The sequence below is a fragment of the Gallus gallus genome, chromosome 2 (genome assembly GCF_016699485.2).
Source record: "Gallus gallus isolate bGalGal1 chromosome 2, bGalGal1.mat.broiler.GRCg7b, whole genome shotgun sequence".
NCBI classification, from domain to species: domain Eukaryota; kingdom Metazoa; phylum Chordata; class Aves; order Galliformes; family Phasianidae; genus Gallus; species Gallus gallus.
In genome coordinates this window covers 89,505,676-89,531,763 of record NC_052533.1, presented here as the reverse complement: position 1 = coordinate 89,531,763, position 26,088 = coordinate 89,505,676, and the positions used below count along the sequence as shown (strand labels likewise).

The 26,088-nt window shown below is 44.8% G+C and overlaps 1 protein-coding gene across 1 annotated transcript; it reads left to right on the top strand.

Moving 5' to 3' along the window:
- Positions 1-2,418: 2,418 nt before the first annotated feature.
- Positions 2,419-25,685, top strand: SCGN (secretagogin, EF-hand calcium binding protein). The gene is made up of 11 exons (XM_419087.8): positions 2,419-2,566; positions 2,887-2,957; positions 10,152-10,244; positions 10,738-10,827; positions 11,554-11,610; positions 12,164-12,241; positions 21,585-21,640; positions 22,359-22,404; positions 22,518-22,577; positions 23,166-23,234; positions 24,932-25,685. The coding sequence occupies exons 1-11, from the start codon at positions 2,494-2,496 to the stop codon at positions 25,058-25,060; spliced, it is 822 nt and encodes a 273-aa protein (XP_419087.2). The 5' UTR covers positions 2,419-2,493; the 3' UTR covers positions 25,061-25,685.
- Positions 25,686-26,088: the final 403 nt, after the last annotated feature.

Below are 26,088 nucleotides of genomic sequence, written 5' to 3'. Positions count from 1 at the left end.
CCTGCTTCTTTTCTTCATGAGACAGCATTATCTCTGCACCGATTTCCATGCAAATAGGGAAGGGATTCATCAACTCTGTTATTTCAGCTTTGTCTCCCCTTCAGCCTGCCTTTCTTCTGCTCCTCTGCATTCCCCCTCACTGTGTTGCTCACAGACCCCTTGCTGGCTGCGGGGGTCTCACCCCACAGCTCTTTGGCACTGTTCCCTCCCAGTTCCCAGAATTTGCCTATATTTGCTATAATGTTGGGATCAATGTTTGTGTTCTTCAGGAGCGTTGTGAATCACGAAGGAAGCTATTTTACTGGGAAATAGCATTTATGCTATTTTAAACCTGTTTCATACACCCAACTTCACACGGAAAACAAAAAGGGACATTTCTTATTCTTTGATGTGTAATTGCCGTAATCTGAAAATAAACCAATAAAAGAAACATCTGAACTAATGGTCTGCCATCAGCAAGGCTTAATGGAAAACATCATCCTGTCAAATATTATTAGATTAAAGCCATTTCTGAACTTAAAAAAAAATAATAATAATGGAACAGTGACGTGTTTTTCAAAATACAAAACTTTAAAACTCCATAATGCTATGAACAAAGAGAATTCAATTGTCTTTTTCTTCTTTCCGTTTTCAGCTTTCCAAAACAAGGGCTTGAGATCTCCTACCTCATGCATTCCTGCACAGTGCAAAGCCACGGCTGAAGCTCATCACGGGCATTCCCCGCTTCTTAAAATACCACCTTCCTTTAATCCCTATTTATCCCCATATGGCAGAGCAATGCCCACGTTGGCCATGAGCTGCACACATGGAGGGCACATTCCTCTTGCTGCTCTGATACTCATAGCAATGGATCCAGAGTTCAGTGAGCTCCCCAAGTTCACTGTACTTCACACAGTGCTCTGTCAAGCCGGTATAGCTCACTTTGAGCTCTGTTTTTAATTCATGCTTTGCTGAGTAACTTAAGGCATCTGGAGGAGCCTAAACGGAGTTTAAATAATATTGCTTTGTTAAATTGATAATGCTGTGGACTGTTTCTGTGCTGTCTGTACTGAGAAGGACCCAATGATGTTTCAGAAGGACATCTGAGTACTTGCTCATGCTATTAAGGAACCAAAATGTATATTCCCCCTGCTTAGTTGTCATCTAAGCCCAATTGCAGTGAACCCCCAGTATCTATGGGGTATGCTGGGGGGTATTTTGGGGGAAGCAAAGGCATAGCCAGTGCATGTGGAGTGGGAGATCATAACCTCTGCTTCTTTTTTCCCCTTTGTATCCGAAAGACCTCCCAATGTCTTTCCAGCAGAGGTGAAGGTGGCTGCACTGAAGCTCATCAGTCATCAAGTCCAGCTCCTGTCTTCACACAGGACCACCCAAAACTCAAACCCTATGTCCAACAGCGGTGTCCAAACACTCCTTGAACTCCAGCCCTTGGGGCCATGCCTGCTGCCTGGGCAGCCTGTTCCATGCCCACCACCCTCTGGTGAAGGAGTTAAGGAGGTCCTAGTGCTTTTGTGCTCTCAAAGACTGGATTGTGCAGCCTTGACCCTGACCTGCTCTCAGCAAAATGCAACTTTTAGTTTATTTGTGTTCTGTTTGGTTGGTTGGTTGTTTTCAGATCAAATAGAAGCCTGTTTGATGTGAACATTGAATGCTCATTTAGTACCTTTTCTACTCTGCTTCTGAGAGCCTTTCTATAAGCAAAGAGCGTAAAATTGAGATCTATATACTGAACCAAAATCAGCCTGGAAAAATCTCACTAACCACACCCCTCAGTGCCACATGTACATGTTTCCTGAACACCTCCAGGGATGGTGACTCCACCACCTCCCTGAGCAGCCTGTGCCACTGCTTCACCACTACCTCCACTTCTCCAAAATGAATAGCTCCAGCTGCCTCAGCTTCTCCCCGTAAGACTTGTGATCCAGGCCCCTCACAGCTTCGCTGCCCTTCTCTGGACATACTCTAGGGCCTCAGTGTCCTTCTTGTAGAAAGGGGCTCAAGTAGGCAGTGCAGCCCCAAGTGGGCCCACTTGGGGTACGAACACCGACCTTGCTGTATCGACACTCAGACCCTTGGCACCACCATTCTTTTTGCTTTGTACTGCGGGAGGGTGAGGATGTAGTGCTTCGTTCCAGCATGGGAACGCTCTTCTCAGTTGGTATGGAGGAGCAGGAGGGTCACAGATTTTACCAAACTTTTTTTCCCCTTAAACAGCACTCCTCTGAATTTTCAAGTTTGTCTCAAGCGCTGCCCTCCTCCTCGGGCAGCCCCTCCTGCTGACACCCACGCACTGACGCTGTGGTGCGGCAGCATGGGGTGAGAAGGGGCCACTCGTGGGCCTTCGGCCTCCCCCCCCGCCCCACGGGGCCGCCCCCGGGGCGGGGCCGCCGTTCTCAAAGCCGCGGCGGGCGGGCGGGCGGGCGGCAGTGCGTGCGCGAGGTCTGCGCGGCTTTTGCGCGGGGCAGCGCGGGCCGTGCCGCCGGCTGCAGGACCATGGAGAGCGGCGCGGAGCGGCGCCTGGACGCGGCCGCCTTCCTGGGCGCCTGGCGCCGCTTCGACGCCGACGGCAAGTGGGGGGAAGCGTGGGGGGCACGGGGAGAGCGTTGCCTGGTGGGAGCACGTGCGGGTGGGTTCTCGCATGAGTGGGGACGGGGTCCTGCGGGTGTTTCGGGGCTTCCTTCTTTCTCCCCGTCGTTCCCAAACGTTGAGTCTGAAATGCCTTTCCCATTCCTTCTTTTGAGTTCCCCCTGCCCGCCGCCCCAGGGAAACGTAGCAAATAGCCGTGAGGGGGTTCGAGTTATGGGCTGCCAGAGTAGGCAGGCAGGGCCCCTGCAGCCCCTGCACTCAGCCTGTAAGGCCCGTCCTTGATGTCCTGCTTGTGTTTAGACAACGGCTACATCGAAGGGAAAGAGCTTGACAACTTTTTCCGTCATCTCCTGGAGAAACTGAGGCCAGATGTAAGTACCTCTGTGCACAGAGTTCTACTTAAAAGGTTGTTATGTTGGAAATATTTGTATTTATTGCCTCCCTATCAGTGCCTGATGGCAGAGCTCTTAGCAACCAGGTGCATGAGGCAGGTGTGGCAACAAGTGCAATAGCACCAGCTGCTCGAACATTCGGTGCCGGTCTGACATCTGTTGTTGCTGTGAGGTCATTAATTTGAAATAATGCTTAGGAGAATATTTCTGTATTGCTGAGAGTGGCCCTATAGGAGTTGATGGTGTTGCTCATAAGGTCAACACTTGGCTCTTGAGTTTCTGGTTTTCTCCCCTGGTTTTCACTCTGCGGCCCACAGCCAGCTGGTGAGAGGAAAGAAAGAAGCATCTTCCGTAGGGAAAGAAAGGGTGTGCCAAAGAAAAAGCAAACAGATGAAACAATTCCTTTAAGCAAAGAGTGAAAAGGGGAAGAGTGGCTAATAAAAAGCATGGATTCATGAGCATCACATGCAAAATCGAAGTTGCACTTACTTGGTGATTAGGATCCTTGGATCACTTTTAGGATCTTTGGATCCTTGAATCACTTTTTCAAGTGAGTTTTTGATTATTTTGCAAGTAAATTTGGAATGAAATATTGGCAGTTTCTGTAGAAATGTTTCTCTGGAACATGGATGGTTGCACAAAGAGCTATGCACCTAAAAGCAGTTTAAAGAAAATCAAGTAAGATTCCAAGATAAGCATCATTAGGGACACAGAAAGGCTGCTCTGGAGAGAAATAGGCAAATAATGATAAGGAAATGAGGTATGGTTTTAAAGCAAAATGAGAGATTTAGGTTAGATGTTGAGAAGAAATTATTTCAGAGGGCGGTGAGGCACTGGCACAGCTGCCCAGAGAAGCTGTGGTGCCCCATCCCTTGAGGTGCTCAAAGCCAGGTTGGATGGGGCCCTGGGCAGCTGAACTGGTGGGGGGCAGCCCTGCCCATGGCAGGGGGGTTGGAACTGGGTGATCTTTAAGGTCCCTTCCAACCCATGCCATTCTGTGATTCTGTGAAATGCTGGAAAGCTTGTGCTGCATTTGGACAGGAATGTCAGACTGTCGGCAGAGGTGCAGAGAAATCTCCATCCCTGCTCAATCCCACAGACACTTTTTTCTTGCCTATCCCACGTGGGATTTTGGCAGTGGTCTCACCCCAGCTGGATGCAAAGACAGTACCTTAGAGCAGTTTTTGTATCCTTGTTGCTATCAGCATGAACTTGTTATACTGTGCTAGGTGTCGGTGCATGGATATGCATGGCATGGTGCTACACTCATAACAAAATGTCCTGAAGTATTAAGAACAGTGCCACAAACTTCCAAAATAAGCTATGCTCAGATAACTCCAGCCCAATCCACTCTCAAACCTTGCGCCTTGCTCGCTTCTTCTGTCTGGGTTTGGCCATGAAGGGTAAAACCTTAACACAAAAGGACTGAAGAAACAACCAGCCCTCGGGGATTGGCAGCACTGGAGCAGCCTGCTCCTTGAGTGTGAGTGTGCAGTGCTGGACAGAACAAAATTCCCTGTCCAATTTGTACAGTGTATTTGTACAACAGTGCAGGTAGGGTGAAGGTACCCTTTGCAAAAGTGCTTTTCACCCCGCACAGCGGGATAATGGCATTGGTGACACAAGCAGGGAGCTGGCATTGAGCACCGCTGGCTTCAGTGCTCCCTTTGACACTTGTTTCTTCTCTGGGCTCCTGACATATCTGTACAACAATGTGTGCTGGCGGGACTTCCAGATGTGTCTCAAGGATTAATTAGTGACTGCGTCTGAAGTGCTCAACGAGTGATAAATAATGCTATCAACTCTGGAAGTTGTCTCTGCTTGAATAGCAAATGGTCTCATAATTACATTTTTCCAGCCTGCGCTCCCTAAGCTGTTATTTCAGTTAATGACCACTGTAGTCCTTCAGCTCTGTTTTTCTTTCCAGCAGCTCCGAAGCATCCCCAGCTGACACTGAATGCCAGGGGATGGGATGGGAGCAGCTGGGAAAACAAAGCACAGCGGGGCCACTGCAAACTGGGAGTCAGATTTCGTGGGGGTGGAAACATGGAACGCCATCCAGCGAGGGACGCTGAGGCAATGCCTCCATAGGGAAACAGCAAGGAAGGGAAAATGTTGAGGTAGACCTGAGTTATGCCAATGCCTTTCAACTTTATAATAAACAGTCCCAGATCCCAAATGCTGCTTTCTCGCTCCCCTCCCCCAGCAAGGGGCAGGTCTAAGAAAATGCGTTTGTTTTCCAGGGATGCATTGCATGTACAGAAGGCTTCAATGAAATACAGTGGATTTATGACACCGGTGGGCTACGGCTGGTGTTCCTTCTCCATCCACTGGAGGGGCTTCTGTGAAGAAGTGGGCTGACAGTATGGTGTATATGGGGCAGCATCAGGGCAATTCAGCCCAACACCACACAATGTCATGTGCTGCTGCCATCCTACGTCTTCAGTGGTTATCACTGCCATGACTTGTCTCTCGCCACTGTGCTCCTTCTTGCTCATAAACTTCTTTCTTCTGCATTATGGACCCCTTTCCATCTGTAAACCTGTTAAACTGCAGTGAAAATTTAGGTTTCTTTCAACACTGAATTTGTTTTCTTGGAGCAGAAAATACTGCCTCTGTATTCCTCTCTTGCATCGCTATGCATCTCTCTTTAGACAGATTATTTGGGATCTTCCTTGCTTGCTCTTTACTTCTAGTGAAGATCTATCTATATTCTGGTAATAATTAAACAAGAGGAGGTTTCTAGATGAAAGGCTGTAAATTCTGGATTGGTCTTTCACTGAAAATTTTTGCAAAATCAGTGATATCTGTGCAGATACAAAAGGAATTGTACGTTACCATTGCACTTGCAGTGTTCTTCTACAGAAAGACATTTCACTTAGTTTAAATTCAAGTAAAATTAGGCAGAGGTTTGGGAACAGCAACCATTCAGACAAAAGTTTGTTGCCCTCACCCAACTGTATGTGTGTGAGAGGCCATGTGTGAAAATCTTTGAAGTGCAAATGTGTTCGGGTAAGCCAGGTATTAGCTTTGCTGCAATCCCCCTTCCCTCAAACCACCTGGGTGGTTATGGCTGGAGGGGACTGCAGTTAATCTCCAGGAGCTCAGCTGAACAGCCGTAAAGGATTTGCCTTTGATTTCTGCTTCCAAGGAAGATGAGCTGCCTCTCTCTTGCATTTCAGCCTTGCCTCACGCAGTGTATTGTCTGCCTAAATTATGTCTTTAGCTTAGCGGTCAGACAATATGGTCAGGAATGCAACAGCTAGGTGCTCAAAGTTCAGTCACCAGAATGTTGGCCACAGCAGGCTGCCACTGTGCTGTACCACCCACCCAAGTGAGCCAGGGCTGTAGGCCAGGTCCCTAGTGACCAGTGGGTCAGGTGGAAGCAGGAAGACTCCTAGCAAAAAGCATTCTTGCATCCTCCTCCAGGCTACATCAGCAATCTAAACCCCAAGTCAATTTTGCTAATTGTCCAACTGCATATTTTTCTGTAGGTGTGGCTTTTGTCAGCCCTCGTTATCCCAACCAACTCCTTTTCCAGTAGCTGCACATTAAGGCAGAGCACTGCAAGCGCTGCAAGTACCTATAATGGGAAGCTCAACGCACCTATGGCAATTACAGGCAAAAGTGACTTGTTTTCATTGCCCAAAGGCATGTCAAAAGCCATCCAGCCTGGTGGAAAGGGCAGAACAAAGAACGCACTCAAAGCCTAACCACAGAAACATGACGGCACAGGGAAGGGCTACAATGGCCTTAGTTGAACACTGGTGTCCTCTGCAAGAAGGGGACTGTATAGGGGCTCATCTACTGTAGCGTACAGGACTGTAGTAAACCCAAACCAAAGCACAGGGCCAAACCTTCCAACAGCAGCTCTGCAGTTCAGTGGGCAGGGCTGGCCCAGGAGCCGCTGGGAAAGTCTGTGTCTGTGCAGACACAGTGGCCCCATGGGCAGCATGGATGGAGGGAAAACATTCCTAGGGATACTTTTAATGCTACCAGATTTAAAGAACAAATATTTGGCCAAAAAAAAAAGTTCACCTTCTGAAATCAAAGTGTGTGTTTCTGGTGTCTCGTTTGGTTTTTGCTGCCCTCCTTTCATCACTGTGTGGCTTTTGACATGGTACTAATTGTCAGGCATTCTTGGCAGATGTAATTTATTTTCATAGATCTTATAGGAACTCGATATCTCTAAGATCTTTCTCCCTTCTATCAAATTGAGCTGAAACATTGTTAAGAGAAACTTGTGCAAGCCGGCATTTTCAGATAAGCTTCATTTTCTTTCAAGAAACAGCCTATAACACTCGCATTTCATTTCTTCTTGCACGTGACACCATTATCAATATGGTGTCTGGATCCCAAAAATCATGTCAAGAAGGGGAAAATAATCAATGTATGGCAAGGCTGCTTCGCTCAGCAGGGATGAAATGAGACTTTCCCTTTCATCAGGTGGTGAAGTCCCTGCAGTGCTCCATACATTTGCTTTTTTCTCCTCTGAAACAGATGACTCCTAGCTGTATTTTCATCAAGAAAAGCTGCTGCCAAGCACACGGATCCCTGAAGGAGCAAAAATTTAATCAGGAGTCGCGGGGCAAGAATCCAGCATTGTGTAAGGGATAGGTTAACGAAGAAGGCAGATTACAGCTGGGTTTCCAAGAAGTCAGAACCAACCATGACCAAGAAATTAAATGCTGCGCAGATTAAAAAAACCAAACATGCTCTTTCCTTTATTACCATCAGGATTAAAAACCAAATTACCTTTGTGATGCAAAACGTTTCTAACGGGTTTCCACAAAAGCAAAGATGGATACTGGACTTGGAAAGGAGAAAGCAGAAAATTCATTTGTTATGGCAACTTGAATTACAGAAGCTTTTCTCTGCAAAACTCTGTGGAAAAGCATCCATAGTAAGAGATTTACTGCTTGACCCCGAGATACCTATGAACAAAGTCATGGCACCTCCAGAAACTCATGGAGGCGCATGCAGCAGGGAAAATCAGGAAAATCAGGAACAGCTTACATCCTGTGAAGAGCCTCCCCACAAATGCAACATCATTTGCTTGGATTTTCATAAAAAACATTTTATCTAGCTACTGAAAAGTTTGCAAGATCTTAGTCCAAGCACTGGACACTTCTGAAGGAGGGAGGGAGGCTTAAAATGAAGCTGCTGCTTGTGAGCCGCAGCATGGTCCAGGAGAAGGTCTGTGCTCAATGACAGTTCAGCTGCTTCTCAGAGCAGAGTGGTTCATGACTGGATTCTTTTCTTATACCCTTATAATCCATAGAGGATTGGATAAATGGAGTGTGAGCCTGAGCCATGTGCAAGCAGACTGTGTCTGGCTTAGGTTTTCCTGCATTCCTCAACCTTTCGTTGGAGAGCGAGTTAATAATTACAGGGGAGGGAAGGAAGAAGGAAGGGAGGAAGGGAGGAAGGGAGGAAGGAAGGAAGGGAGGAAGGAAATAGAAAGATAATTTTGCCTTGTATCTTGGGAAAGCCAGTTTGTGCAGCATCTTTTACAACCCTTTCACTCTTTGAAAGTAAAATTTCTTAGTAGTTATCACTAGCTTTTGTGGTTCATAAGTAATATGTTTATGTACACAGATAGATTGCCCAATAAGAAAAATCACACTGTAGTGTGACCCCTTGGAGCTGCTTTTATACATTCCAGCTTTATGGTTTTCACTTACTGTATCCCATAGCTTGAATCAGTTAAATAAGAAAACAAGGCAGTCTTATTCTCATGCAGATAACAATGTTCCTGCCACGTCAAGTTAAATGAAGTAGTGGTTAAAAGCTGACACAAGGTTGAGCATTTAACAAATGACTAGTCGGACCTCTGCAGTACATTTTTCCAAATATCAGCTCTGATTATAGTTTCAGAAATAACTTGTGCTAATAGGCCTGGAGGAGGATAATTTCAGAGTACTCTGCAAGCCTATTGAAGTCAGCAACTGATAGGCTTGCCTAATGCCTGAGAAGCATCTGGTAGCGCCAAGGTGCAGTCAGGAGGCAATTTAAATAGCGCAAGAGCAAGTGATAATGCTGAGGGGATGGTCCTTGGAGGGCACCTCCCCTGCTGTGCTACACCCCAAGGATCCACCCCAGGGATGCAGCCAGCGAAGAGCCTCCTGGGTGCCCCTGTCTTCCCATTTTCACTCCCAGACCCCCACATGCCCCATCATCTGGCACATCCTGTAGATGGTGACGAGTTCACTTGCTCTAAGCAGAGCTCACTCACAGTCACTCGGACTTGATACTTATAAATCAAACTCTTTCTCCCCTAATTTCAGCACAGGATCCTCTGCTTGGACCACGCTATTTATGATTTTTATTATACCGTGCTATGAAAGATTTTTGTATAAGCCCATAATGACTGCAAGTAGGCAAGTGCTCACAAGTTCTGAATCTGCTCTGAAGTAAGGTGAAGGCAAATCAAATTATAATGCTATCTGACTCTCCTTTTACCTGTAAATAACTTTTTTTTCCTGTTACTATTAGCAGCAAATTAAGGCTTTTGGAAAATATCAGTCACTTCTAAACATGTAGAAGAATTTGGTGACAAAGTTCGGACAGAAACAGGCTTTAGTTTAATGACATTAATCAGAAGATGTGATATCTCACTTCTTTTTTGATTTCCTCATCTATGACACCCTGGCATGTTCCTACAGCCCAGTCACTGGCTGTGTGAATGCTCTGCAGCCAAAATGTTCAACAGCAGCTGGGAATGGTGTTGGCACCTGGCTTCTGTTGAATATGGGCCTGGTCAGGAAGGTTCTGGGGCATGAGGCACACCCAGGTCTCCGTGTGTTGTTTTCAAACACCGATGAGCAATGACAATGGGCAGCATCAGAACTGCTGTGATACAAACTCAAGCAAAACCAAACTCCAGTGATACAGTACCCAGTGTGAACAATTGGTTAAAGAAGGAGGCATCTCTGAAATATTTTAGAGTCTCCAGACTCTGCTCTTCCAACCAATAGCTCAGTTGCCACAAAGTTATGCATAGACCTTACCAAAAGTTCATCTAAGGCAATGCATTTGTGGACTTTTAGAAGCATTAGCCCTTGGCTGTGAGGATGCTGTTTTCCTGGCGGTTATCTGTGAGGCAGACTTCCTCTGGGCACTCTCCTGCTGCCCTCAGCAATTTTCTTGCATGTGCTATTTTCCCTATGGCAGGACACCATCACAGAAGAAGAAGTTCAGAGGATGAAGGAGCAGTTCATGTCTGCCTATGATGTCACCACAGATGGCCGCTTGCAAATCCAAGAGGTATCTTCCCCCAGCCCAGTTGTTGTTTGTTTGTTTGATTGTTTTTACAGATAGAAGGAGGATGGAGACCTAGAGCAGACTTGGCACATATTGGAGGTAGAGTCTGAGGGGGGAGGAGGTGTAGTCTCTGAGTACTACATTCACCAGATCTCCTGGTCTGGGCTTCATTCCATAGCAACTACATGCCAAGCTGGTATTTCTCATACGTGTCTGCAGCCATCCAACCTTCCCTTCCCTTCCCTTCCCTTCCCTTCCCTTCCCTTCCCTTCCCTTCCCTTCCCTTCCCTTCCCTTCCCTTCCCTTCCCTTCCCTTCCCTTCCCTTCCCTTCCCTTCCCTTCCCTTCCCTTCCCTTCCCTTCCCTTCCCTTCCCTTCCCTTCCCTTCCCTTCCCTTCCCTTCCCTTCCCTTCCCTTCCCTTCCCTTCCCTTCCCTTCTCTATGGTTTTATTTCAGCTTGCAGATATGATTCTGGGGTTGGTATGTGTGTTTTTCAGCTTGCAAATGTGATCTTGCCAGATGATGAAAACTTCCTGCTGCTTTTCCGACGGGAGACTCCCTTGGACAACAGTGTGGAGTTCATGCGGGTCTGTATTTCTGCCTTCCTCATTCCCTTGCACACCAGTTGCCCCAAACCTTTTCTGTAGCACCTATTCTGTACCACTGATAATTCCAGCCCTGATAAATCCAAAACTGTGCAACCAGCGCAGTGCAGACAAGGAGGGCTGACCAGCCACCATTCAAGCACAGTCCTGAGCTCATGAGTTAGCCTGGGCTGTGAAGGCACATGGACACATCCCTGCCCTATTCAGAGACACTGAGAAATTCACCTTTGGCAGGATGGGCACAGGGACAGTTGTAAAATACAAACTCTTTTTTTTCTCTGCAAGTTGCTTCAGATGAAACTTTTGGCTTTTCTAAGACTACAGTTCTTATTTCACATCCAAGCTCAGGGCTTCTGCAGATCAATGGCCAGCTGCACACTGGCCTGCACTCAGGGCAGTAACCACTTTGAGAAGTTGCATGTACAAATTAGGTAAGAAATGTGGCCCAGTTTCTCAAACTTTTCTTCCTTTTATAGAATACATGTCTGCATTAGATATGTGATTGCAGCATGTCACACATACAGCACCCAAATGAGAGTAATTGCAATTGTGTGGAAAGTTTATTCTGTTTTCTTCACAATTAATTAAATGCTGGATAACACAACAGCTAGCTCATTAGGGAAGTTCTGATTCAGATCTTTACGATTTATCACCTGTTTGAGTGATTAATGGCAACATTTACAGTCATATCAATCTATCCCCATCCAGATCTGGCGCAGTTACGATGCTGACGGCAGTGGATTTATTTCAGCTGGAGAGCTCAAAGTAAGTTGTTCTAACCAGTGTCTTTGAGTTTGATCTACAGCTCACACATGTCATCAGGAGCCTATTTGTCGCCTTTAACAATTTGCTGCCTTTCTGTGTGATGACAAATGGAACTTCGAGCTCATTCACAGCCAGTTTAAGTGCTGGGCACCCTCCAGCCTTCTGGCATAGCTGCAGGGAGCACAGTGGGTGGGAGGAAGCTCTGCCATCCCTCCTGCTGCCCCATTGCCCCATTGCCCCATTGCCCCATTGCCCTGCCTATTTTGATCTGAGATCAGTTAGCAAACACTATGGGACTTAGCTCTTGTGTATTTTGTGGCTGAACTATTCCATTACAACTGATTCCAGTGTGCTCACTTGGGGACAATTTGATTATTTTCTGATTTATTTGCAAAAATATGTTTCAGTGTGAACTTTAGGTGAAATTGAAGGCCTGAGTACTAATTGGGAATGTGAAATTAGATTCACGTGACCACTGAACTTGGGTCTATTTTCATACTGTTTCTTCTTGAATTTCTCTAAGGAATAACATTTGACTCTTTCCTGGTTACAGGATTTCCTGCGAGATCTCTTCTTGCAGCATAACAGGGTGGTTACTGAAGTAAAGCTGGAAGAGTATACTGATACGATGGTAAGCAAAGACAGTGATAAGATTGGTTAGATTACAGTACTGCCTAAAAACCTCCCTCAGGGTCTCAGTATTTGATGTCATAGGCAGAGGCCCTCTCAAGAGTTCCCTGTGGGAAGCTAGACAGTACACAGCTGCTACTTTGCACTGTACTGGACATCAACTGTGAACAGCATTTCAGCTTTGAGTGGGAGTGTTTATTATGAGAAAGCAGCCTGACTTTGTGCCACAGCAAACTGAGCCCTAAACCTGTTCAAGTCAATAGGTGAGGTGCATTATTCTTCAGCCTTAGCCAGGACTCCATCAAACTTTCTCCCTCGTTCCCTCATAGCAAATCCTTTTGCTCCTCAGGGATGCTGGCATCTTTCACTTCTTCTCTGCAAAATCCAGAGAGCGCTGCTGGCTCTCTGCTGCTTCCCTGAAAGGCTGGGAATCTCAAGGCTCACAGGCTTCGATTCTTCCCCTGCCTTCTCACAATGGAGCTTTTATCCTGCAATCATCAGCAACATAATATTTGGCATAAGTTTAGCATCAGTCACCTGGGTTTCAGAACAACTTATTACATCTAACCATCTGAAAACAAGAAAGAAAAAAAAAAGCCCATTTCTGATGTTGTTATCAAGGCTATCATTTCACTTCCACCAGGAGACATCTACCGTTGCAATTTTCTAAATGGTTTTCAGATGGAACTATCTTGCTTCTTGGCACAAAATCTATGTTTTCAGCTATAGCAGAGCTTGGTATGCAAGCAAATGAGGAGCTGCCCATGTATTTTGTAATACCATGTTATGTATGCATGTAGCATCTGTGTCTAAAAATGTGACTCTTTAGAGCAAAGAGAGAAATTGTACCTAATGGTGTACAAAAGCATGTGCATCTTTTCATGTTTATAGGACAGCTAAGGGAGAGGAAAGCAGTCTATAGAAGTTATATTCCATCTGGAAGAGCTTGAACACAATAAAAACCCAGAAGCTGCAGCCAGAACAAAATCTTTCCAGCAGTGTTTGCAGGTAGCAAATAGCTTTTAGGCTGCCCCATTAAGATTCCCATAGCCAGTGGCTCATCTCTGACCTGGTGCTGCTGGGGAACAGGCAGTCTGAAGCTTGTAGATATTATGCAGCTCATTTCATCCAACTTTTTCCCTTTCCAATAATTTCTCGAAAAGGATCTATGACTTCTGCCACCCCAGTGCAGCTAGGTAACAATGTGGTTGGGAAGAAATGTGGTGTGGTAATGCAGCACACGGCTGACAGCCAGGAGGTCTGGTTTTTATTCTCCTGGTTTTTACTGATTGGCTTTGTGCCTTTGAAGAGGTAGTTTAGTCTCTATGCTGCAGAACAAGTTTTGATCTGGGAAAGAGAGTGATTCCTATATCTGGGGCAATCTGTGGCCTAAAATGCAAATCTGGCCCATGAGGACAGAAGTTTGCAAAGCCACAATGCCAAAACGATCACGGAAGTTATTAGAAAATGAGAATCATAGAATCATTAAATATCCCAAATCGGAAGGGACTCATAAGGTTCATCGAGTCCAACTCTTGGCTCCTCACAGGACCACCCAAAAATTGGACCATATGTCTGAGAATGATGTCCACACACTTCTTGAACTCTGGCCCTTGGGTCCATGCCCACTGCCCTGGGGAACTTGTTCCATGCCCACCACCCTCTGGTGAAGAACTTCTTCCTAGTATCCAATCTGTCCCACTCCCACCGCAGCTCCATACTGTTCCCTCGGGCCCCGTGGCAGATGATTTATTTGTCTTTGTGATTCTTTGGTATAAAGTCAAGATCAGGGATGCTTACAAACACACCTAATCACAAAAGCTAAGGTAGGATGTGAAATCATAGCATAAGACGTTGCAATATCCTGTACTAAAATGGAGGATACACATTCTGGGCATCACGGCAAAGAGCTCCCACATGGACAGCACCTATATAGAAGTGAATGCACTCCATAGACTGCATGAGAATTTGCCTGAAGTAGTAACCAGCAGCACCGATTCCTTTACTGGAAATAGTTCTATTCCTTTCCCCCATATCTTTGCTTCCTCCCTTATTAAGAGCACAAGGTGTTCTGGACACAGACCTGTTTCTGCTGTGCACAGCTACAGGGTCTCAGATAGTGGCACAGCCATCCTGCTCGGGGCTTTCACGTGCCTCTATAATAACATGTGGTTGAAAGAAGCTGTGTCCCAAGGAGCTGTAATCCCATCTGTCTCCACAGGCATTCACAGATCTCTGCCCTCTTCTTTGTACACTCCACAGCTGGCTGCATACTTCCTAAGTAGATACTGGTACACGAAGTGGGCCCTAGAGCTTTTTGGAGGCGGGAATAAAGGGGAAAAGACAGAAACTATCGTTTTCAAGAAGATAACCCAGGCATGAAAGAATAAAATCTTACAGTTCTTTGCCAGATATTTGCAGCTTTAGCTCGTGGGAAGTGAATGGCCAGGAAATGTCAAATACCTCCAGTTTGCTTATGCTGTTATGCAGTATATAAAATAAATCAGTCAATGAATAAATAACAACTGAGAAAGCTGGAAAGAGAGATACAGCATTCCTTTTGGAAGTATTGCTTTTTTTTGTTCCTTTGAAGAGCCAGAAACACCAAGAACACCTCAAAGAAGTGCCCTCCTTTCTCTGATCCGGGTTAAACATAGCACAGCAAATACCTGAACAGTTGTGACATACACACACTCTCTCATACATACTTATAATTTTATATCATCCTAAACTTATATATATTTACATATTCCTGTGTATAAATACATCTTTCAGCTCCTCATTTTCAGCTGTTTCAAGTGATACAGAGGAGAAATCAGAGAAACTGAGATAGTCTTTCTGCTCTGCTTCACCATTACTCGAGGCCTTTTCCCACTTTTAACGTGCATATATTGCTTGTCTGTACAAAGGAACATCATTTTACTGAGTTGCTTAGAAGCCATTTGTATGCAGACTATTCTGTTTCCTTATGACCTTGACATCCTTTCTTCAGAGAACACTGATTTAGATTGGGGATGTATGAGTGATAAACCCTTGGGAAGAAATTAGGTAGGGAATGCATTGGAATTGCACAATCCCCAGGAGTTTGTTAAATCAGATCTGTAGAAGCCTCCAAGTCGCTGGGGAAAGTTGTGAGAGAAGAATATTTGAGTGCTCAAGACTCTTGATGAGGGAATTAAAGCAGCAGTTCTGTGCTGTGGAAGCTCCTTTACAGGATTTGTTTTAGATTTTGTGCCTATATATGTATATATGCTGGTATTAGTAGTCATTAAGGGTGTATTAATATTTATTTACACTTGTGCTTGCATGAGAAGATAGTGATGTAATGTTCTGAGTCCTTGAAAATAGTTAGTGCGTTTGTCTTCTTCTAGAAGAGGCAAACCACAGACATCTAGACTGAGAGCTGTGGGCAGGGAGCAGGTGCTCGGAGGCAGAAACAGATCTCTATATTGCTCTAAGCCTCTCTGAGCAATGAGAAGATGTCCCAGAGGTACTGTACTGTGGGAGACAAGCTGGGCATAGTTGAAAGCTGGGTGTAGTTTTTTACAGCATGATGAGAATGTACTCCTTTCTTAAAGCAACACAAAACGGAGAAATGAGAAGTTGTCCCATTACTGCTTCATCACAAAAAACAAGTGGATGGAGGGATTACAGTAGCACAAACAACCTTCCCCATGATCCTGGGGAAGTTTCTGCCCATGAATATCCAGCTCATCCTTGCATTTGCCAGGATTTTGTCATGAGTGACAGCTTCCATACATGTGTATGCACGTAGCTGTGTGCTTCAGCAGAGTGTTGTAAATGCCTGAGTCTAAAACAAATGTCATCATAATTTCTGATAAAGTTTAGTTTTGATCTCTTGTCTTCTGCAGTAAGAAAATTCTCACTCAGCTCTTGCATTTTGGCATGTATTATTGCCTTGTTCACAGAACCATTGATGGTTCATAGCTTCTCAGATAGCAGCGTGCTACTTCTGGCTTGTAATCCCAATGTCTGAAAGCTACCTGCAAGAAAGCTTAATTCTGAGGCAAACTTCAGCAAATTATGTTGCATATACCCCTGTAACTGTCACTCATAGGACACCAATACTCTCTTCTTGCATTGGTAATATCAGACTGGGCAAAATAAACTCCTTTAATTTGAGAATTACTATATTTTTGCAAAATGTATAAGATAAAAACCATAAAGTAGAATACACTCTGCCCACCACAAAGTGAATTTCTGGGGAAACAGTAACATAAGTGTGCTGAATAGTAATACAGTAAACATTGGTCATGAAATACAGCCTTTGATGGAAATTAGTGTACGGATATGGATGAGGATGAATCTTTTCTCCAGAGAAGTCAGTAGAGCAGACTTCCCAGCTGTAACACTGTCATGGTTTAACTGTGCTTATCAGCAGAACTGATGGGCATGGAGCTGCATATCTGGAGCAGTCACTGACCTTGCTCATGAACTGCAGCTGTCTAGGTGAGGGCTCTTGGTCTTCCCAGTACAAAGGGAAACAGGCTTACTTCTCCCTAAAGGTGGTCTGTGTCCATAGGAATTAATTATGCTCTGCCTTTGTTTTGTATTGGGTGGAATAGGGGAGGTTTAGATTGGGTGTAAGGAAGACGTTTTTTACAATAAGGGTTGTGAGGCACTGGCACAGGTTGCCCAGAGAGCTGGTGGATGCCCCATCCCTGGAGACACTCAAGTTCAGGCTGGACAGGGCTCTGAGCAGCCTGATGTAGCTGTAGGTGTCCCTGTTCACTGCAGGGGAGCTGGACCAGGTGATCTTGAAGGGTCCCTTCCAACTGAAATGATTGTATAATTCTATGAAGATCGGTGCTTTTGTGGTTGCTGGCTGTCCTCTCTGCAAGGACAACACTAGAGGCTCAAAGTGGCTATTTCTTTGGCTCTGAATGTCTGTCTGTCTGTCTCTGCTCTTTGCCAATGCCTATATACTTACATAGAGGAAACCCAGGTCATCTAGCTCCTTAACACCATACTGGCAAAGCATATCTGTATTAAATTTTTTTACAACCACCAAAGGAATAGTACGATAGAAAGAAATCTTTGTTACAGTGAGAGCCTAAACAGAGCATGTTATGCTTCTTAACATGCTCTGATCAAACTTTCTGAAGCTGTATAAGTACAATAGTGGAGTGTGGCCCATGACAGGTGGTTTACAGGAGAGCTCTTTGTATATCCCTTCTCCTGGTAGTGGCCCATGCAGGCCTCCCTCCCAGGCAGATACCTAAGGATGCCGTGCCTCCAGGAGACCACATCTACAGTCCTGCATGGGCACCACAGCCATCAGCCCTCCTATCCCCAGCCACCACCATAAGAGCCACCCTCGCTGAGAGCTTTCTCGTGGCCCTGGGTCACTGTGATTCCTCTCAGTGATGAAAGGCTGCCTTACTGTAAGTGGTAACAGGGCTCCCACACAGCTCATTAATGCCATGGAGGGAAATCTGGCCCCACATCACTTCTAGACTTAATCCCAGTTGTTCTGTCATCTCCAGTTTTGCACAGCACATGCTGTGACATAAGCCAGCAGAAGGAGAAAATTGCATTTCAGCTCAAACTTCGCTTCTGAAGAACAGAACTCATGGAATCCAGGTTCTGGCTTTCAAAAATCCCAGCAGATAACAGTTTGTTCTTTTAGGAACCAAAGGACTCTTAGAAATCTCTCACTAAATGACTTGCCTGGGTTGTACAGGCACTGTAGCCTAGAGGGGCAGAGAACAGAGCTTCTATCCGAAGGGTAACTTGCTGGCCATGGAGCCTTTAGGGCTCTGCAAAAGCCTGCCAGCCCCGGCCTACCCACATAAACAAGTCACATGCAATCTTCCTCTTGGGCCTGTGTCACTGTTTATATACCTTCAGTACCTGCTGTACTCCTCAGCTATATTAGTGATAGCTGACATCGTATAGGTTGTCCAGACATATGTGTTGTGAGAGTAGCTGGGCAGGCAGGAAACAACTCCGTGTCCCCTCCAGGGATGACACACTTCATTACACATCAGAGAAGGGACAGGAAAGCATTTAGAAGCAGGCCCCAGTAATTCTGCTGATCACAGGCCTATTTATTTTGCTTGTTTACTTCTCTCCTTATCTCTGTCACAGAAAATAATTCCAATTTATAATCTTACAGGGCTCTTCAAAGCATGAGTGTGTTTGTCATATCTTGGTGTTTCAGTGGCCTTCTTTACAACACCTGATTGAGAAAGCAGAGATATTTCCTTGGCCGAATTCAAAGCCAATTGAAGCTTTGAGTTTGCACTTAAAGTGCACTCTGTAACAACTCCTGTTTTGCAAAACCAGCTCTCAGTTATGCTCTGTCTGCCTCAAAGTGCACGCATTAAATTCAGACAAACAGAACTAAGACTTCCCCGGTGTGCTGCCATTAAAATGTCAGTGAATTAATTTGTGCAAATGCTTTAAAACATTGGGTTGCTTGACAGTAAGACAAATGCATCATTTTATAAAGCTTACTGCTGGATGCAACAAAGCTTTTAATAAAATTGTGTGCTGTTTAAACATGCCAGACCTTATCCTTAACCACATTGAGATGTTCCGTATCAGCCTGGCAGCATAAATATACCTTCCAAGAGTGTAAACTGAAAATCCATCAAGTTTAACATATCAAGATGGTGTGTAAAGGCAAAAGTTTAAATTAGAAACAATCTCATAACAATTTCAAATATCTTCTTCTCCCATTATGCGTGCCTCATCATACGGGATGGGTACCCTCTGTCATTCTTTGATCACTTATGTACACAATTAACAGATCAGATCAAACAATTGTGTGCTTGAAATGTGAAAGCTTAATTATACATTTCCCCAGGCTTTTCTATCCCAAGATTGCCATGTAGTGTGTATGCATGAGCTACAGTTGTCCAAATAATAGGATTAGGTCTATCTTATTAGCTGTGGTACCTGAACTAATTCAGAGAACAGTATTCCATCTTTGCTATGCGTTTTCCATCTTTCATGTGGAATTCCAGATGCAAGAATTAATCCAGCATAGCTCTTCCTGCAAGACTTTCTTTTCTCTCTGTTGACTGGGATGAGGAATCAAAAAATCACAGAGGTTTGGATTTGTTTCGTCCAGGATACTTTTTGCAGGGAAAACAAAAACAAAAAACAAAAACCCAGAATTTGAAAATGCAAAGATTTTCTCTTGGTATTGCAAAAGCAGAGCTGAGTGAGAGAGGTCAGAGAGGGGAGCATAAGTAGATGTAGTAAACCACTGAAAGTATAATGTTGAGCTCAAAGATAGAGCAAAATTGACTGCGGATGTTTCTTTTCATGAAGTGTCCCACTGAAGAATGTATTATATTTACAGTTAAATTCTTTTAAATGAGATCTGTGCTGCTGGTGGAAAATAGTGAAGGGTTCAGAAATGAATAAAGTTGAAAACCACTGGGTTAGAAAATTGATAATGAGGCAGAAAGGCTTTCACAACTAAACAATCACCTCTAATCTAGCCTTCTTTGTTAAGGGTTCACAACGCCCTTCAACCTCTCACAGGTACCCGAGACACTTGAAACCATGAAAATACCTGGTACCCATTACTATAGTACCCACACAGAAGATGCAGGGCAGTGGGGACTTGGGAGTCCCAAGAAAAAAAGAAAGCTACACTGGGATGCTTATTTACCTTTTTTTTCTTTTCTTTTTTTCTTTTTTAATATAAAGGGGATAAGATTTGTTTCACTGGAAAAGAAACTATGTTCTATTGCCTGCAGAATAACTTCTTTATCCACAAAGAACTGAAAGTTTAGCCTTTTTTTCTCTGAATGCAGTGGGAAGCTATCATTGCAAGGACATTTCTTCCCTTGGTGGCACAGCATGAGCAGCTCCAGCTCCTGTCCCTGCCTTCAATCTTGTCCTTTTGTGGCCAACATCTGTGTTGACTTCAGGGCATGATTCTTCCAGTGATCTCAGTACAGAACTTCTGTCACCCATATAAGCTTTACATTTTCTTTCAATGGGAGGAAAAGTGGGCTGATACTGATTCCCATCCAGACCCATCCCATTTCCCAATTCCCAATTCCCATCCAGACCTCAGTAGCATAAGTCGCAGAAGAATCAATGCAATAAGATCCAGTTGCAGAATCTTATCTACCACCAGGACAGCAAAGAGCTACTGCAGACTCACTGTCCTCAGCGCATATGCCAGAGCATGGGAGAGGGAGAAGGCACAAAAAAAAGGCATCGTATTTACATGTGGGCACCCCAAGGTACAGCAGCTCCCAGACCTTACCTCTGCTTATGTAAGTGCCAGGCCCCTGTTTCACTGCTGGGCAGTGCTCAGGATGTGCTATGGGTTCACTCATCCTGGAGCTCATGCCAGGTCAGGATGTGTCACAGCATGTTGCTCAGGGACATGATTTAGCGGAGGGTTGTTAGTTAGGGTAGTATGGCCAGGTTGTGGTTGGACTCAATGATCTTTAAGGTCTTTTCCAACCTGAGCAATTCTATGACTCTATGACCTCTCCTTCTGAGCCTACAGGGTCAGGGACTGGCATGTGTAGCCACTGAATAAGCAGGTGAGGTTCATGCAAGCACAATGTTCTTTTGCTGAGGATGTGACAAAGAGTGGTAACCCATCTTAGTAAAAAATTGATTTTTTTTCCCCCACTGCAATGAATACATTGAATGAATATACATATGAATATACAATGAATACTGAATACATTTTTTTCAAGAACCTTGATCCTGAAGGCATTTGTTTTTGCAACCCATTAAACTCTTCCCCCATAGCTGACTCTTATTTGTGCACTGCAGAGAAACAATGTACCAAATCCATTAAATGAATAGATAAAATCTGGTGGTGAATCACCAAAAAGATCACATTAACAAAAGGATACCATTCAGGAAAGGACAGCTTTAGCATTCACATAGATCAACCTCTCGATGCCTGCAGCCTGAATCTTCCCAGTCCTGTCACTTTCTGATGGCAGGCTTTGAGCCAGCCACACAAGCCCACCAGCTCTATCAGCACCCAGACCCGATCTGAGTGCCTATCAGGAGGTGACAGTTGCACCTCAACCACCTAGCAGCCACACTGACAGTCAATGATAACAACAGAGCTGGGCTGGAAGGGTTTGGAAGCTTCAGTGTTTTTTCCAGGGACAGTGTTTAGGTGCCTAAATTGTCTGTCAGAGACCTATCTTCATCAGAACATTGTCTGGCTGCTTTGCCTCTCACTGCCAGAAAGCCAACATGGAGAGTACATTGCTGTACATTTGCTTACCAGGTCACAGGGCACAGCAAAATGTCTGCCAGCCTTTTTCATATATCTTCTCACCTGCCTATCTATTTCATAACAACCCTATCTTCCTGACTTTTAGATGAAAATCTTTGACAAAAACAAGGATGGACGTCTGGACCTGAATGACCTGGCAAGGTAGGCTTCAATGGCACTGATGCAGTATTTCAGCTTGCAATGACGCATCCAGGCAAATGAATGACTTTCAGCAATAATATCTCTCTGGAGACATGCATTTGAATCCTCAATAAAATCAGGCTCTCTGATGTAGACATCCTGGGTCTCTAATGCATGGCTACCACTGTGATATTCTGTAAGGACATGGTCGAGGAGCCAAGTTGGCACTGCTGATGTGCTTGGCCATGTCGCTAGGGGAGAATTTGGAGACACAAGGGGAAGGTGCTTATAGATGAGAATGGTAGTTTAGTCTCTGCCCCTTTTCTGTCCTTGACAGCTGATTTTTCTTTCTTTCTTTCTTTCTTTCTTTCTTTCTTTCTTTCTTTCTTTCTTTCTTTCTTTCTTTCTTTCTTTTTTTTGTGATTGGCACTGTATACAGATAGAGAGCATGCCTGTATATGTAATATATGTGCATTCAAGCGGGACTTTAATCACATGGGTACAACTTCCTTAGAATACCAGTTTGGGGGATGAGAGGCAGAGGTGCTGCACTCAACACTCAGGCCAGCGTCACTTCGTCCTTTCCTTTTCCAGCCAACAGTGCTTCACGAAGAAAACAGAGGTAGATTAGTATTTCCTGTAACACAGCACAGCACCCTTTACAAACTGGTATAGTTCAGAGCGGTACTGTGTGTAGATGACAAAGTGGCAAGATCTTAATTTAAATCTCTCTCTTCAGGATTCTGGCCCTCCAGGAAAATTTCCTTCTTCAATTTAAAATGGATGTAAGTATTTCTTGATGCATTCCTCCCATTCCTCTCAGATAAGATAACCTACGCTAAAACCTGAATCTAATTTTTTTTTTCCCCTTTTTCATTCACTTTCTCCCTGCATGCAGGCTTGCAGCACAGAGGAAAGGAGGAGAGATTTTGAGAAAATCTTTGCACACTACGATGTTGTGAGTCCCAGCAACATTCCTTTGTGTATTTGTGTCTTAATGACACATTAAATATATGCCAGTGCCAGAGCCCATGGGCCAGAAGTGCCCACATGAAGGTGGGGACAGAGGTGGACAATGCTCAGAGACCTCATGGCAAAGAGCATATCTGCACTTTTTCTATTGCCATGGCCAGTACTGCTGCATCAGCAATATCTCTTTATAGGAGACACGTGGGCTGGAGAGAGGATGGTGCCTCTAGCTGTAGTTCTCCAGCAGTTTGGGACCCACATCATCACCCTGAGAAATGAAACCCTTTTCTGTACTTAACAAAGAGTTATTCTAAATCTGGCACAGGATGGACAGAACTACCCAAGCATTGGTTATAAAACAGCAATCTGGTGCTACGTCTGTCATTCCCACAGTGGAGTGGTATGGTGACTAGCAAGCCGCACAAAACAGTGGGAGACATTACTGCCACTTAAGGGGAAGAGATGGTCTTGGAAAAAGGAAGGGATTGTAGTGCTGTTGGGCTCAGTGAATGGGTGGATCTGCTGACTAGCAAATATTGCTGTGTCTTTGACTTCTGATGTTTCTTCCACCTGTCAGAGTAAAACGGGAGCACTTGAAGGCCCAGAAGTGGACGGGTTTGTCAAAGACATGATGGAACTGGTCAAGGTATCTGCATATTTTTTTCTTTTTATTAATACCCTTTATGTCCAAGAGGAAAGTCCTTATTCTGATAAAGATATGTAAGCAAAGCAAGAGTGGGAACATAGGATCAAATTTAATTTCAATCACAGACAGAAACGAATGTCATTGCCTCAGCATATACAGCATAGAGCATTTCACCACATCACAGAAATTCTATCTGACAAATTAATGCAGCTTGACTCAGCAGCTGTGTTTAAGTCCATTGTATTTCGTACTCTGAGCTGGGCAGATGTTATAGCATCACAAACATTTAGTCACCATCTGGTCTACCCACACACATACATTTTTTCCCTTAATGATTTAATATTTAGGCTAAAATAGCTGAAAGCTGTTGAGTAAGCTGGAGAAGAGATATGTGCCTCTGCCTTTTCACATCGTATTTGAGTGCAAAGCCATGATCAGAGCTGAGAGTCTTCAGCTCCAGCTGACAACAGCACAGACCAGAGTTTCCCAGAGACTCACCGTGCTTGAACATCAGGAAGTTCATGCATGGGATCCTTAATGGTTGTGATTTTACAAGGCCACAAAGTCAGCTTCAGAGGGAGACACTCCTCAGCATGTCTTGGTGTTCATGGGCCAGGAAGTTGAATGGCTGATACTTCAGCATGGGTCTACTCAGCTGCCTATGCTACAGAAATCCTCTTCAGCTCAGAGCAACCATCTCTCCCTCTGATCCTGTCTTCAAGTTGGAGAAACAGCTGTGCACAGAGTACAGGGCAACTCATATCTAGGAGGTGGCTTGTAAGCATTTTGTGGCTTGTAAGCTTGTATGCATTTGGTGGCTTGTAAGCATTTAACATGTATGTCAAAAAACTGTTGCTTAAATTCTTAAATGCTGCCTCCTCGGTGATGTTATGAGTGTAACTTTATTGTCGTGGATTGGTCATTAGAGATTCTTCTTTCTTCTGTTTTGGCTGGTCCTTACCAGCATGACCTCATAGTTCATCATGTCATCACAGGGCTACACTTGAAAATCACTTGATCTCTCTCTGTAGTCAAGAGTACTGTGCCAATGTGTCACTTATGACAGCAGAGTCCACTTGTTTTGGATTACCTCGAGTTCCCAGATACAGTCCAAGACACTAATAGTCCAGCTTTTGGCTTCACCCAAGCCTAAGTCATTGTATTTCCCTGTGAAGTGACCCTATGCAGGGCTGCTTATGCTCCCACATCCATTTTGCAGAGTAGACAGAGGCAAAGAGGCCTGTAAAACATGCCTTTAACATTCATTTGACACGCCAAAGGTATTTTAAAGTTGCTGACAAGCTTGTAAAGTGGTAGCTTGCTGACGGAAATGGCATATACTCCTTTGTGCAGCAGGTTTGAGAGAGGAAACTGGATGAAAGCGCAGATCCAGCCCTTTCTGCAGACTTCTGTTTGACACAGATCAGAAACTGAGCAACCTCATTAAGGAAACAAACTATCAGACTTTTCCTTATGAGGCTCACCATCCCTTCCACCTAACCATACCCCTTCTGTTTTTATGGGGCCTTATTTCCACCTTCCTCGTTCCCCACTCATAATGAGCTGATGTGGGCTTGAGCCCCTTGGTTGCTCACCCTTTGGGGCATCTCCCTGCTGCCGCACTGTCTGCTGCTTTACAGAGCTGCTGAAACCCAGAGCTCTTTCCCTTTCAGCAATGTTTTCTCTTTCCCCTGCAGCCCAGCATCAGTGGAGTGGACCTGGACAAATTTCGTCAGATTCTGCTCAACCACTGTGATGTGAACAGGGATGGGAAAATTCAAAAATCAGAACTGGCCTTGTGCCTTGGGCTTAAATTGAACCCGTAGCTGTTGGTGGTGTTTGTGGCTGTGCTTCTCATGCGAGGTTGCCTGCTGCTGCTGGTAGAAGTGTGCCCGTGATGTGCAAGCAGGTGGGTGGTGGGCAGGGGGGCATTTATATGAAGGGGCAGACAGCCTTATCAATGTTTATAAATACCCTGGATATCTCCTGAAGCTGCCTGGCCATGGGCCTGGGCACCCTGCTCTGGGTGGCCCTGCTGGAGCGGGAGTGGGGTCGGATGCCTGCAGAGGTCCCTGCCTGCCTCAGTTATTCTGTGATTCTGTGACTCTGTGATTCTGTGACAAGTGTTGATGGGTGGTGTTCAATAGGTGCCGCTGCTTGTGGGCCCCTCCAGCACCATCTCTGCCCACAAGCACACTATTTGCTCAGAAAAAGGGCTGCTCACCTACTCTTACCCCTGTGAAACAATGAAACAGTGCCCTGCCCATTTGCTAGAGTAGAGACAAGCATCTCCCAGTGTTGATGCTCGTGGGCTGCTGCTGCTCTGTGATTCTGATGGTTGCCTTCTGTGTGAAGTCACTACTTTGGTGAGCATTGAGCTTTGTTCGTGCAGTTGAAATGTTGGATGGGTGTATTTGTGCAGAAATAAAAAAAAATGGCAGTTACAGCAAATCTGTAAGATTGGAGTTTATGTGTTACTCGTGGAAAGCCATCTGCTGCAGACAGGCAGGCCATATACGGTAGCCATTTTATATAAAAGCCATCACACTGCAAGAGGCTTTATGATGCCTATCAGCCGTGGCTTTTAATTCTGTCAGCAAATGAAACATAGCAAGTTCTTTCCGTGGGGAAATCACACGTAACATAAATTAATATTGCCTCGAGGATGAAGCCACAGAGTAACATCACTTCTGGAGGAAGCCCTTCTTTTAAATCAAACCGAAGTCATAAACAAAATTTCCATAAATTGAAAATTTGGAAGGACGGGAACCTAATTAAAGAAAAGCTCACAAGCACACACGTATTTTTTAAGATCCATATGAGTTAGTGAATGGTTGCAAGCTTTATTGAACTT

Coding starts and splice junctions, on each gene's coding strand:
- SCGN (XM_419087.8), top strand. CDS start 2,494: ATGGAGAGCGGCGCGGAGCGGCGCCTGGACGCGGCCGCCTTCCTGGGC. Junction 10,245..10,737: donor GCCGCTTGCAAATCCAAGAG/GTATCTTCCCCC, acceptor TGTGTTTTTCAG/CTTGCAAATGTGATCTTGCC. Junction 12,242..21,584: donor AAGAGTATACTGATACGATG/GTAAGCAAAGAC, acceptor CCTGACTTTTAG/ATGAAAATCTTTGACAAAAA.